Genomic DNA, 14,143 nt, shown 5'->3' on the forward strand with positions numbered 1-14,143 from the left:
CTGGTGCCGCTGCCGCTGCTACTGCTGCCGCTACTCCTCGATCCCCGTAGCGAGCGTTGGAGGTCAGCTTCGCAGCTGTTAGCGCTACTTGTTTGGCCTAACCCTCCCTAAGACACCCTCACTCCGCAATCGCCAAGGGTGTACCTTTTAAGTCCGTCGACCAACCAGAGCGAAACACAAGGGTCAATATCTCAGGACCGGAAGCCGATTGGCGATTCGTTGCAGCGTCCTGTCATCCTGTGCCGCATTTCCTTGGTCTGTGGCTCGTGATTAATCGGCACACACACATACACGACACCAGGATTAGCAAGTGCCCAAGTGCCCAAGCCTCCGAGGGCTCGTTTTTCCCATCGCCTTTCCTGCACCCGAAAAGACCCCGACGTAATCGCCGTCATTGGCCACACCTGGCCCCCAACGCGACCGCGGCCGCGACCGCCGCTGCTTGCTTAGGCGAACCGGAATATTCAGTGTTATCGATTCGCGAACGAGATAATATACACGTTTTCGGGTTCGACCGTTACTTCGGCCGGCCTCGACGGGAGGACGAGAGTCAGGTCGAGTCAGGACCGGGGGCGCGTGGGAGGGGAGATTACGATAATTTGGGGGTCGCACGTTTATTTTTCCCTCTGCTGGTGCCGGCTCCCATTCGCAACAAACCCCATAAATCGACAACCCCGCCGTGCGACGCTCCACAGCGCTGGAGGATACGCCATGACGTCCATAGTGAGTACCCTCGTCGTATTCCCCTTCCACCTCCCTCCTCGCCCTCTATATCGTCACCCTTTGGATATGTTTAGTCAGCCCGATCATGCTTCCATCATCGCACCATGACTGCGAGCACGGCCAAATGTGTTTCTGTCCCCTCCCTCCCCCCTCGACCGTTCTACCCCGTGCCCGTGTGTCGAGATATAGGCCAGTTTTCCACTGGTCTGATCTGCATGCCTGGCCCTTTTCTCGGGCCTTCTGGTTTGCTTCTTTCCCTAAACACTCGTATCCCACACCATCTCATACTTCCACCACTCATCTTCCTCCTCCTTTCCCGCCTCCCAGCGACTGCAATCCCCTCACCGCCTCGTTCTTCCAGCCCAACCTAAAAGCCTCGTGCGTCCCCCCACTCCCTTCAACTCGTCAGCCCCCAGGCGCCGTGTTCGCCTGCTTATGTTTGATATCCCCGTCCCCCCCTTCTCCCCCCGTCCCCCTTCCCCCATTTCTCTCCCACAGCGACGGCACGGGGCGAAGTGATGCCCTCCTACATGCCCCTGGCCTTAGGCTTGATTGGTACGTGGCCGCGACTACTGCAGATGCCTAAGTCGTCAACGGGCTTGGAATCTGGGCTCGCTTCATTCTTACCCCCTTGCGCGACAGTGACGTTTTCCTGCCCCAAAGACCACTTTCCGGCCCATCGATCCCTTTTCTATTTGTCCCTAAATGGTCACTCGCCCTCAGTTTAACTCCTCCCTCCGCTCCAGCCAAGTGCATTTTTATTGCGCGCGACTCCCACGCCCTGACACATTATTTCCCGCGGAAATTCCGCGCGTGCTTTATTATCCTAACCTCCCTTCGATATGCTGTTTTGACACGTGAAAACCAAACCGCCCCACCTTGTTTCCACTCACGTCCTTAGGCCGACCATGACCGTCTCTCCGAAGCCGACAGGATTCCCTCAGCTGACCTCCCATATCCAGCTATGCCTTGCGCACTACTGCGATCTACATGGCCCGACCCCTCTCATGGTCACTGAGGGTCTGCCGGTGCCCTGCGGGCAGTGCTGCGATGATACCATCGAACCGGCACGACCACAAACGAGCGGCGCGGCGCGCGATCCGCAGGCGGCTGTTACCGACACCCTGAGAAAGCTGACTATCGGAGCACCTCGCAGCTCATCCACTCCCGTCACTGACCAGGAGGCGCAAACACACCGCGAATCGTTGATTCGGGCGTCGAAGCTTGGGCCTGGCAGTACGGGCCAGCCGATTACTGCGGCGTCCCCGACTATGGCCTCCGCTATTCAGACTCCGCCGCAGAGCCCACAGAATACACCGTCAAACCCGAGCGAAACAAACGGCAAGGGTGCCTTGCGACGCGACTCGAGTTTCCGTCGAACCTACGATGATTTCGACACGAAGCGAGCGAACCCATGTCAGAATTGTGCTCTTACACTCCCTAGGCGACAAGACCCTCAAAGTCGCAAGGGCCAGGATACGGCTCCAGCCGTGGACCCCAAACCCGATCAGCGGGGTCCTACGCTGCGCACACGTGCTCCGTATGCCCGTGTCTTCGGAGGTAGCAGCGAGATCAGTCCACCGAGCTCTAATCCGCAATCGTCGTACCCCTCCGACACGGAAGAAGATGCAGTATCCAGAGATAACATAAAGCGTTCGAGTTCTCGCCGCCGACCAACCACATCAACATCGCGCTCAAGCCTATCATCCTCTAGGTCTAACGTGACACAGCACACTCATTATCTCGATTACACGTCAACTCACGAATCAGTCGTACCGACCACGTATTCGATTGTTCGCGCCTCGTGCTTGCGCACACTCTCCTTCGAAACGCTACCCCGAAGACCCGAAACCGCGCAGCAACTTTCTGCCCTCTCTGCGCCCGCTCCCGCTCCCCTGCCCTCATTCCCATACTCGATTGGCCATGGCCCAGGCTACCTCACCACAGCACCCAGCCCCCAATCTGCATCTAATGGCGGCCCGATCTTTTTCGGTGATCCCCTGGCTGGCTACACAACGGCCTATATATTCCGAATTCCCGACGTGCATGCGCGCGGTCGCAAGAGGGTTTACGCGTTCCTGGCGCTTAGCACCCACCGCGAACGCCTCGCCATGAAGAGCTTCAGTTTCGTATCCGGCGCGTTCCGCGAGTTGGCAAACTGGATTCAAGAGCTAGCCGAAATCGAAGCCGAGCGGGAGCGCGAACGCGAGGAAGCGAACAGCCCAATTGCCGCGCTAAATGCCGCGTACGGTCACGTCGGATATGTCGGGGAGGGTCCTCGTGATAGTGGTGTCGGGCTGGGCCTAGGAGGCGGACCCGGCGACCGCGATCGAGAGAGGGAGAGGATAGCGGACACGAACAGCTTCTTGACAGGTGGTGCGCGCGGTGGCTTCGTTCAACGCATGGGCGGATCCATGGGTCCTGGTGGATTCGCACCCAAAGCCCGTGGGTTGGCCGAGCTAGTGGGTCTCCCCGACTTCTTCATCGAGTTGCATTCTCGCTTCGTGCAGCTACTTCTAGAGTTGGGGGTCGTCCTAGGCTCTTGATTCCACCCGACTTGCGACTGCCGATTACCGGGCCTTAGCCTCCCAATCCCTAGCGACGACTTATCAACGGGTGTTTACCTCGCCCAAGAGATGCACTACCTACTCCAACCGCAGGAAGCGAAAACGTAATGATAGAAGACATACCGAAGTTGTCGAGTGGACAAGATACCCTCAGGAGCGTTGTTCAACACAGTTGTGTTGTTGGACATATTGATATCCACGATACCCCTATTTCTCAACCTTTGATTTCCTTTATTTTGTTCTAGGGTTTTCTTTTTTTTTCACTTTGCCTTCCCCGGAAGGAAAACACACCCTGTATTAATACTCTCGCGGCAATATTTATGCCTCGTGAGATTTTCGGTACCAGTTCTATGAAAGACGAGGAATCGCGGCCTATGGTAATCACATGGACACGGTATGGCATATAGGGAGGGAGAAAAAAAAAGAATCAAAGTCGGCATACAACAGGAAGGGAGGAAAAGGCTGGATAATGCATATATAAGGGAGCGAGGGAGAGGGAGGGGGAGAGGGAGGGTGCGGTTATACCTAGAAGGGTTTATCGATACGTAGACGGGGACAGCATGGAATAGGAGACATGGTAGCGTCGGTAAGGACATATTAGTTGTAAGCGGCGAAACTTGCAAAATATGCGGGGACGAGGATGACGATGACGATAATGACGAGAGCGAGGATGGGGGGATGGCAAGAGGGCAGGTTTAAGGGACCACTTCAGGTGCGCGCGCAACCTAATGCGCACAGCTATTTATGTCTACTCCCACAAACAGAGAACAGCGGACTTCGTGATCGCCCCTGGCCTGGCAGGCTTCCGGCAACACGGGGCCCTGTTCCCTTGAATTGACAAGATACATTGCTCAGACGGACCGTAATATAGACGAGGCGAATAGGATTTTGTCTATTACTACTACCGAACCGTACCCGACCCAGGCCGTGCTCGGGCCGGCATACGTAGGACTGCTCGCGGCCCCGACTACGAGCACTAGGTGAACTGACTTGCCTGCCAGCGTCTGGGGTGGAAAAGGGGAAAAGAAAACCACGGCGGCAGGCACATTGTAATGTCCGCCGCGTGAGGATGCGCGCGCACGCGTGTGTGTATTGCTATGATACAGTTTACATCAGGATTATTCTCTTCCCGCCACGGCCGTTCCCGTACCCATACTCATCGGCATAGCCCTGCCGCGTCCCGCGACCCGTTTTCGCGCCTCCGCCCGTCCTCACACACAAGCCCGGTGTGGTTAGCTAGGACATCGCACGTCCCGAGGCGCCTTCGAATCTCCTTCCCCCCCGTCCGCTCCGAGGGCGAGTTCTTTGGACGCGCTGCGAGCCCGGCCCGCCACGATTCCCGCGCAAGCGGAGACGCAGCGCATCGACTTGCTCGCCCCCTCCCCCCTCCCCCCAGGTCTTGCCGTCCTCGCGTTCGTCTATTTGTAGAAGTCGAACTTGTTCTCGTCGCTGGTGCCCTTGACCTGGCTCGAGTAGGCGTCCTCGAGGTCGACCTGGATGATGTTGTAGCGGTTCTTGCGGACGGCGCGCAGGCCGGCCTCCTGCATGATGGCGGCGATGACGGCGCCGCTGAGCGGGTCGTTGCGGACGATGAGCGAGTCCAGGTCGACCTCGGGCGCGAGGCTCATCTTGCTGGCGATGGTGGTGAAGATGAGGCGGCGCTCGCGGCGGTCGCGCAGGCTCGGGAACTCGATCTTACGGTCGAGCCGGCCCGGGCGCAGCAGGGCCGGGTCGAGCGTGTCGGCGCGGTTCGTGGCCATGATGACCTTGACGTTGGAGGTCTGGTCGAAGCCGTCCATCTGGTTGAGCAGCTCGAGCAGGATGCGCTGCACCTCGCGGTCGGCGCCGGTCTGGGCGTCGAAGCGCTTGGTGGCGATGGCGTCGATCTCGTCGATGAAGATGATCGCGGGCGAGTTCTCGCGGGCCATGCGGAACACGTCGCGGACCATGCGGGGGCCCTCGCCGAGATACTTCTGGACGAACTCGGAGCCGACGACGCGGATGAAGTTGGCCGTCGTCGAGTTGGCGACGGCCTTGACCAGCATGGTCTTGCCGGTCCCCGGGGGGCCGTAGAGCAGCACGCCGCGCGGCGGGTCGATGCCGATCTGCTTGTAGAGGTCGAAGTGGGTCAGAGGCAGCTCGACCGCCTCGCGGATCTCCTGCTTCTGCATGTCGAGACCGCCGACGTCGGCGTAGGTCACGTCCGGCTTCTCGTCGGCGCCGAGCATGGCGATGGAGGAGTCGGCCTCGGGGGGCAAGATGTCGACGAGGGCATTGGAGTGGCGGTGGAGAGCGACGGAAGACGAAGGCTTGAGCTTTTCGCGGTCGAGGGTGGATAAGATGCGCACGACGTAGTTAGAGCCGGTGCTCGATTGGACTATGCCGGTGCTGGTAGCAGCCACGTCAGTCGGTGCCCACGCGCTTCGCCCACGCACATACGAGCAGGGACGGGCGGTGGGAACTTACTTCTGGTCGATGGCCTCCATGAATTGGCCGATAACCAGAGGCACGCTCTGAATTCTCTTTATCTCCTCCTGGGCCCGAACAAGCTCGCGTTTCAAGCTCCTGTAGGGATGGCGATGTGTTAGAAGGGCGCGGGAAGCGAAGCTGCATCTTGGGCGGTGTCCTGTTACCTCTGCTCGTCCTTGATGTACTCTTCCTGCAGCTGGATATACTCGAGATGTCTCTGCAGCTTCTTTAAGACGGCGTATTCGTCGCCGCCCTGGGCGGGTATGCCCTCGATGCTCTCGACATTGGGGATATTGGACGGGATGGGTTTGTTGTGTGGCGCCACGACGTTGGCCGGGTTTTCTACCAGTACGTCACCCATCTTGTCTGCCTCTTCTTTTCTAGTGGTGATTCTTATGCCCCCGTCTTTCTTCCTCCCTTTTTCTTTTCTTTTTCAAATAGTTATTATGTATTCACGTCGAATCGCAGAGCTAAGGGGGGTTGGGGGGATCGTGGGTGCGTGGAAGGCGGGAAGAGTAGGTGTGCGGTTTGGAGGAGGATAGAATTGAGGACGAGTCGACGTTGCGTTGTCACGGTGCCTAGCTGCTTATCAGCAGCTTCTTCTCGAGGCGCCCGATGCCAACGCCAGCCTCTGGCGCCTTGCAGCGGGCTGTCATGTACTTTGTACCCAAAGACGGTGCCAGGATTAATAGATAGTCCGTCACCTGACGTCGCCTAAAATGTGACGAGTATGACCTCATCGCCTCGACGGATGCTCAAGTAATCTTTCCCGCACTACCCGCACAGACAGCTAGTGACCCAACAGCAGCATATCCTATGCTTCCCCCCTCCCCTCCGGTCTCGCCCGACCCGGTCCAAGCTGCGAAGGCTCGAGCTTCTGAGTTATGACCTGGACCATGGCTGTCCCGGCAGAGTTATGCATGCACATAGCTAGGTACATACCTCACACATACCTATATGCTGAATGCATGCGACGAATTCGATACGAAACAGAAATTCATATTATACCTACACGTAGAACCTCTTCGGGGTCGGGGTTTGAAAACATGGAAATGTGCCTCGAAACGCACGGAACGCATCTGTGTTGGTGCTGGTAAACTCTCCAACCCTAGCCAGATGCTGTCAGGCACCTAATCTAATTTGCAGTTGCGGTTGTAGCTGTTGCTTGAGCCGCTCTCTTATGCTCTGCATTGAGTCATCGTAATATGCACATATTGCTGCCGATCCGGCCACGCATCAACCATACTATACGAAGTACCATTAACAGGTAGCCATAGGTATATTTACCTGCTTAAGAGGTACCTCTCAGGAGGCAGGTGTATGTAGTAGGTGCCTGTGGTGCGAGATGTAATTCTCATGCCCACGATCTTGATAAATACCATGATAAATATGCTGCCTCCTGCTTCATGACGTTGCGTACCTAACCTTATAAATGTAGACATCTGGAAGTGATCTATAGGCAAAGGTAAGGTACCTACTACCTCCTGATCTCCCGCCTACCTAATGTACACCAGGTATGTGATGCTTCTACGTAAGGTTCCCCCTGAAATGTATGAGTTAGGTACCTAGGGAGGCAGGTACCGAGCCTACTAGACCTAAGGTGCCTGTACTTGCCGCCTAGCCACAGCTACCTTGGGTACCTTGGGCGCGCTGTAGGAGGTACCTATCCTAATCCCTATTCCTACTCTATTAATCCCATCCTTATCCCAGAGGCGTCGTATCTGGCTACCTCCTACCTACCCACCTACCTACCTACCTCTACCTCCGTGGCACGCACCTGACTTCGAAGTCGCTTGCCCTTCTTCCTCCTAATTATTTTTCCAATCTCTCTGCTTACCATCCGTCACATCACATCACATCGCATCAACTTTTCGAGGCCCGTTCATCCTTTGCTTCTTGCACTCTGCCCTGCGTCGCCCGTCTCTTAGTCCACCTCGGTATCACGCCTGCCTGCGCGGCCCCCCTCAAGGTCTCCTTCACCCTCTTACTCCTTAGCCAGCTGCTTGCAGTCATCAACGCCTGCCCCTCTGCCACTCTGGGCCTCTCAACCACCTTCGTCTCGTTGACGCATTTCTACCTTCGACTCGACTACCTACACAGCTGCCACTGGTCGTGTCCTGTCGCTACTTCACCTAGAACACCACAGAAACCCCTCCCTTCTCTCCGCCAGGTCCCAAGCCGCAGAATAGGCGCTACGGCACCACCGTCACCCTCCTCCAAAGCGACCATGTCTTCTACAATCGCCATTCCGGCCAGCCGGCCCTCGGCGACCGACTACGAGCAATCGCCCAAGACTGCCAGTAGCTCTTCATCTTCCTACTCTAGTTCTCCTCAAACACCCACTTCTAGTGAGGGTTCAGAGCATTGCGGCTGCAAGCCAAAGTCGGTTCATCACCGTCGACCAAGTCTGCTAAGTAGGCCTTCCCTCCCCCCCCTCCCCCACCACCACCACCACTACCACCACCTCCTCTTCCTTCAACCGTCCTAAGGGCCATCCTGAGGAGGCCTACAATACACCAACTTTATTAGTTGGATAGACTCATATTATATGTCATCTAGGTTCTGCTTTCTGCAAGGACGAGTGTACTGTCATTAACATTGGAGATCCTGACGGCACCCCCCGACTGGTAAGTCCCCTCCCTGGCAACTTGACGTATCTACCAGTTCACCGGTCTGACTTGTATGTCTCGCCCACAGATCTCTTACCTCGCATCCAGCCAAGGGTTCACGTGGAATCCTGAGCTCTTCGTCCCATCTTATGTCGACTGCGATTACGTACCATTGGAAAACCGTCGAGAGCCAGTGCACGAGATTCGATTGAGCGACGAGGAGATGAAGGGGATGTTGCCATAATGAGCATGCCGACCGACTCCGGGTATGAGTAGTGTTGGTTTTCTCGCTACTGTGCCACCGGCCACTATCCGGCCATGCCGGCTCGTTTTTCATGCCAGATGAAATATACACCCTCTCCGCCTACGGATACGCACACAGACGAACACACACGCGCACACGAATACACACACGCACACACGCACACACGCACGCATACATACCCACACGCAAATACACGGACATACGGCCTCTGCAGGAATTCGGTACCTCGACGGCTCCCATCTGATCAAAATACTTTCGGCGTCCGGACTCGGGCTTCAGCACAGTTCCGGGATGGATTGTGGATACCAATCTGGGCATTTTTCTCGCCGGGGAAGGGGAGACTCAGATGTGCGAGATCAGCATCACAGGCACTGCAACGACTTGATGGAAATTGATGTCACTTCCCGAGGGGGAGGCCCCTTCGCACGGCGAGGGCCTCGGAGTTTACACGGCATTTCACAGGACTGCTTTGTACGATCACACGAAGGCGACTGGCTTTTAGGATGGCGGCGTTGGGATCCCCAGGTTCGCCCGGTATTTTGGGACCAGTCTCGATGTTTTCTCTCTTTTTCTTTTCGACATGGTCGTTCAGAAGTGGGCGGTTTTGTCTAGACGAGTAATGAAATAAAGCAGTAGAAGGGAGATTCCCCCATGCACTCTCCTCCAACGCCAGCCTTCCCGACGGGCTACGCTAGCATCGCCTTCTCTGTGTTGGTAAGCTACGGATCTCGGTAGGCGCGCGAGAGGGCCGTCGCGGACCTCTGCAGAGATCTGATCGGTATTTGTTGTCATAGAGGCGGGACATGAGCAATCTCCCCACCAACCAGGCAGCCAAGAGGTGGCAGCCCATGAAACAACGGTACCATTTCAGAACCGGCTCTCTCCCTATTACGAGGCGAAGGTGCGTAGGGGTGTGGATGATGTAAGGTGCGCCAGGAGGTTACAGCTCCTGAAATGCATCTGCAACCGCCTGCGCCCGCGTGTGTGTAGGGTCGAGAGAAACGAGACGTGGAAGCGAGAGGAGGCAGAGTGCGCGTACGGAGACATCTCCTGGCCCACGGTCCGTACAGGTCCATCGAAGTCATCGCCCCTTGAGGTCTCGGGCATGTATGTACTGGGTACCTAGCTGTTTTCGTAACCTTGCCCGGCATTACGTGTACGTAGGTACATACAGGAATAGGAGAGAAGGAGAGGTTTTTTTTTTAGCGATGGAGGGGGACCCTAATGTATGTGCCTCTCTCTCTACCCCACAATTGCGCTATCGGATCCCGCCCACCCTGTAACATCCGCAACCCCCCCCTTTTTCCCCTCTACATGTACCTACCTTAGGTACCTACCGACCTGAGCGGGAGGTTACCTAGGTACCTACCTAAGAGGTACATAAGTATGTAAGTACCTAAGATACCTACATTCTCTACGTGCAGAGGTACCTAAGGTAGCACTTATACAATTCCATCCCGCAAAACTGATAGACAGCCATCTGCCAGGTGACCTGTATAACAGACAAATGTCTCCTACATCGTACCCATACAGGGCGACCACCGAGCCCTGACAGAAACGACGTCTGGTGAACGTTACGTACAAGAGGTTGATCACGATCCACGGATGTATCTAGGTACAGGATATCTCGCATTACATCATCTGTGCAGGAATGAGGTGGTGGGCTTGCGCTCCCTGCGTAGCGCGCTTGAAGATTGGCAGACGGCGGCCGCGCACGACAGACCCATAGAGAGGTAGGTATGCAGGTAGCAGCTTGACCTCCGAGACGGCGTCTACCTCGGTTGGTGCATGTGCCTATCTGTACCTATGGCAGCTCTAATAGGTAGGTACCTAAGGTACCTAATGTTTCTAGAGGGCAGATACCTACCTTCAAGGTCGGTAGGTAGGTAGGTAGGTAGGTATCCATCTCGGCGCCCCATTTTCCTCTACCTACCATGTCCTGCCTAAAACACCTTCAAACCCACGCCGGTGGGCGATCGACAGCCAAGAGAGAGACACACACGCAGAGGCAGAGGCAGAGGCAGAGGCAGAGGCAGAGGCAGAGGCAGAGGCAGAGACAGAGACAGAGAGGCATACGGTAAGGCACCAATTATCAGCCTCACTCTCCCGTCCGACGTATACGTCAATCGATACATGGCCACGACAGGCTCTGATTCGCCCGATCGCCATGGGACAACGCGAGAGAGGAAGAGAGAAAAATTTTCCCTTCTCCCCATCCATCCTCTTCTGCGATTACTCACCCGGCAAAGCCTTGCATCCATCCACTCGTGGCGACTCGCCATTCCGATCCAGCTAGCTGTGCCTCCCACCCTCGTCCCTCGATGGGCGCCTAACCTCGCGGCACGCCTGTTTCACAGCCACGTGTACAGCCTAGACGGTAATGGCCGGAGAGAGCCGGGAGACCGTTGCTCGTCTGCTAACCTAACCTGCACAGCCCGATGCGGACGGGCCTGAAGGAGCCTGCCTTACCCGGCTGCATCTCCGCCGTTGCCGTTTATAAAGGTGTAGGCACGGGAGAGGAGGGAAGGGAGGGAAAGCCGTGGACGACGTCTGCGATACGAGTATGCGCAGCTGGGGAAAATACGGCCAGTCTCTGGCGGAGGCAGCAAATTTACTGGATGCTCTGACATCAGCTATATGCAAGCCAGATGGGCCGCGTCCCGCATATTGCGGCGTCGCAGATATAACCAGACACGATCTGCCTTACGTACGCACGTAGAATATACCTACCTACTTGGTAGGCATACGACGTCGGGACACAACATTCGCATGGGCAGACGCGCAGGTTACCTACCTACCTACCGAGCCGGGGGGGGACACGGAGATACCGACTCCAGAGTGGTAGTGAAAGTCGCAGCCATGGGACTCGAGCAGCAGAACACGGGGCCGTCTGGCTATCGGTGACAACCTCGGATTGACGGGTGCTACGGAGAAGGTACCGAAGTGAGGCTCAAAATACCCTACAGGTACGTGTACATACGGGCTCCCTGAGAAGGGCCTGGGTTAGGAGGTACCTCTTTAGGCGGGTACCTAGGTGGGTAAGTACCCTGAGGTAGAATTCCCTCCCTCCCTCCAAATCGGCATGGCAATCCACTACACGTACAGTGGACAGGGCCGCGCTCACCATGTCGATGGCGAGACCCGCCGATCTACCGAGTACCTGATATGGGATTTGTAAATGCCCGCCCCTTGAGGTAGGTACCTCTTTATGCCGAAGGTCCCTACATGTAGGTAGCTGCATATTATGTACCTCATACCTTTATCGCCTGGAGGGGTGCCTACTTAGGTACCTAATGTAAAGTGCCTGCACCTAGAGGTACCTACCTAGGGTGCTCGCATGAGTACCGTGCGACGGGAGAAACGGCAGGGAACGATCCTCCCCAGCGGGTACAAGTGCTGCTATCTTAGGTACCTAGGTAACCTCCTAGTACCTTGGTAGGCAGGTTACCTCGGGCACAGTCAGAATTCGGTTTCCGGTTACCGATCGAGGTACCTAGATACAACACGTACACACCCGCCTCCTATATCTCCATACGAGCATTTCGACAATCCGCCGTCAACCCTGCCGGGAACAACCACATCGGCAAAAATCCGTGCCGAGATATCGACGCTCTCGCGGAGCGCTCAACGTGCCTAATTGTGCAGCGCCGATCTTGATCCTCGCCGGGGCGGCCATGTACCCGAGCCGGAGGCGGGACCGCCCCGTCTCCGTACGTCCAAGTCTGCGCCAAGCTCACCGGTCGTGAGCCCACCGCACGCATCAAACTGATCTGCACTGCCCACGCGACGAAAAAAAAATTTTCATTCAACGTCTCACGACGCAGGTCTCCGCGCTCTTCTTCCCGTCTGGTCGGCCAGCACCGCCATCGGACGCCGTCGCCATGCACTACATCCGGCTGCTGCGCCCGGCCAAGTTCGTCGCGTCGCCGTCGCCGTCCCTCTCGCTCCTGCTCACCATCACCACCGACCTCGGCGACTCGTTCCTGCGCCCGCCGCGGCCCGTCGAGCTGGTCGTCTCGGTCGACGGCCAGCCGCGCGGGCGCGAGGAGCCGGGGGGACCCAGTGCGGATGCCGGAGAGGAGGCGACGCCGCTGCCGCCGCCGCCGCCGCCGTTCCTGAAGCCGCTCCGCCCGCCCCGCTGGTCCGCCGGCATGCGCGTCCTCGAGGTCCACCTGCCGCTGGCGCCGCGCGCCCGGCCCGAGGACGTCACGTGCAGGCTCTGCATCCGTGCCGTCGACCCGCCGGCGCCGCTCGGGCCCGACGCCGTGCTCGCGGGCCGCGGGGGGTCGTTGATCGTGCCGGTCGGCGTCGATGTGACGCGCGGGGCGTGCGCGGCGGTTTCCATGCGCACGCTGCGGCTGCGCGGCGGCGGCGGCGACGCCCTCGACCTCGGCTTCGGGGAGGACGTCGGCGAGAGCATCGCGCGCCACGTGTGGGACGCGGGCGTCGTGGCGGCGTGCCTGGTGGCGGAGGGCGTGCGCGAAGCGGAGGGGGCCGCCGGGCCGGGGCGGGAGGCGGCCGTCGGCGACGTACTGCGGCCCTTCCTGGCGCGGCCGAGCCTGCACGTCCTCGAGCTCGGCGCCGGCGTCGGCATCCTCGGGATCAGCCTCGCGGCCGCCCTCGCGACCAGCGTCCGCTCGTCTCCCGCCGCGGCAACGGTGCTGCTGACGGACCTGCCTGAGGCCGAGGAGCGCGCGCGCGCGAACATGGCCGCCGCCGAGACCGCGCTGGCCCGCTGGCGCCGGCAAGCGCGAGACGCGCCGGGCCGGCGCGAGGTCGCGCTGCGCTACGAAAACCTCGACTGGGACGCGGCGCGGCACGGCGCGCTCGGGCCGGCCGCCGCCGCCGCGCGCCCCTGGGACCTCGTCGTCCTCAGCGACTGCACGTACAACGCGGACTCGCTGCCGGCGCTCGTCGGGGCGCTCGGAGCGCTGCACGCGAGGGCGGACGGGGGCGCGAGGGCGCCGTCCGTCCTGCTCGCCACCAAGCCGCGCCACGCGTCCGAGCGCGCCCTCTTCGGGCTGCTCGAGGACGCCGCGTGGCGGTACCGCGTCGTGCGGTCGGTTCCGCTCCCGAAACCCGACGGAGAAGGGCAAGATGAGCGGGTGGATGTGTATCTACTGGAGAAGGGGGTGGCTTCACCCTAGGGGAGGGGGGAGGGGGCGGGGGAGGGTAAGTTCGAATATGCAGGGGGGAATAGGGGGCTACGCGTAGAGAGCCATGGACAGGGGTTAACGATGGTAGGTGTACCTATGAGTCGTCGTAATTTGGCACTTTACTATCCCCCATCGTTATTACGCAGGCCTAGGGTCATGGTGGTTGGCGTAGAGTGCTAGGAGCGCAACATACTTCTAGTAATCTAAGAAGTTATTAGTAAGTTAGGATACCGCTCTACGGACTACCCCTTTACGGACTACCGCGTTTAGACCTACGAACGCGTTTTTTAACGCGATACCGTTACTTAAATAACCTATAATTTCTCGATTAGTTTTAATCCTTCGTAACTTATC

General features: G+C 58.1%; 4 protein-coding genes across 4 annotated transcripts; 3 read left to right on the forward strand and 1 right to left on the reverse strand.

Moving 5' to 3' along the window:
• Positions 1–711: 711 nt before the first annotated feature.
• GGS23DRAFT_604709 (vesicle coat protein) lies at positions 712–3,269 on the forward strand (the record flags this gene model as incomplete). Its single annotated transcript, XM_051519640.1, has 2 exons — positions 712–723; positions 1,686–3,269. 2 exons carry the CDS (start codon positions 712–714, stop codon positions 3,267–3,269), a joined length of 1,596 nt encoding a protein of 531 aa, XP_051372384.1.
• An 896-nt stretch (positions 3,270–4,165) lies between these two features.
• On the reverse strand, positions 4,166–6,387 carry GGS23DRAFT_564914 (26S protease regulatory subunit 6B). Its single transcript, XM_051516173.1, has 3 exons — positions 5,924–6,387; positions 5,757–5,855; positions 4,166–5,678 (listed from the first exon to the last, which is right to left on the reverse strand). Exons 1-3 carry the CDS (start codon positions 6,118–6,120, stop codon positions 4,709–4,711), a joined length of 1,266 nt encoding a protein of 421 aa, XP_051372385.1. The 5' UTR covers positions 6,121–6,387; the 3' UTR covers positions 4,166–4,708.
• Positions 6,388–7,986: 1,599 nt separating this feature from the next.
• On the forward strand, positions 7,987–8,612 carry GGS23DRAFT_596181 (uncharacterized protein; the record flags this gene model as incomplete). The annotated part of the gene is made up of 3 exons (XM_051518443.1): positions 7,987–8,107; positions 8,319–8,386; positions 8,457–8,612. 3 exons carry the CDS (start codon positions 7,987–7,989, stop codon positions 8,610–8,612), a joined length of 345 nt encoding a protein of 114 aa, XP_051372386.1.
• Positions 8,613–12,514: 3,902 nt separating this feature from the next.
• Positions 12,515–13,780, forward strand: GGS23DRAFT_596182 (putative methyltransferase-domain-containing protein; the record flags this gene model as incomplete). Its single annotated transcript, XM_051518444.1, has 1 exon — positions 12,515–13,780. The coding sequence occupies one exon, from the start codon at positions 12,515–12,517 to the stop codon at positions 13,778–13,780; it is 1,266 nt and encodes a 421-aa protein (XP_051372387.1).
• Between the last annotated feature and the right edge of the window lie 363 nt (positions 13,781–14,143).

Source organism: Durotheca rogersii (genome assembly GCF_024521655.1).
Source record: "Durotheca rogersii strain YMJ 92031201 chromosome Unknown GGS23scaffold_8, whole genome shotgun sequence".
Classification (NCBI taxonomy): domain Eukaryota; kingdom Fungi; phylum Ascomycota; class Sordariomycetes; order Xylariales; family Xylariaceae; genus Durotheca; species Durotheca rogersii.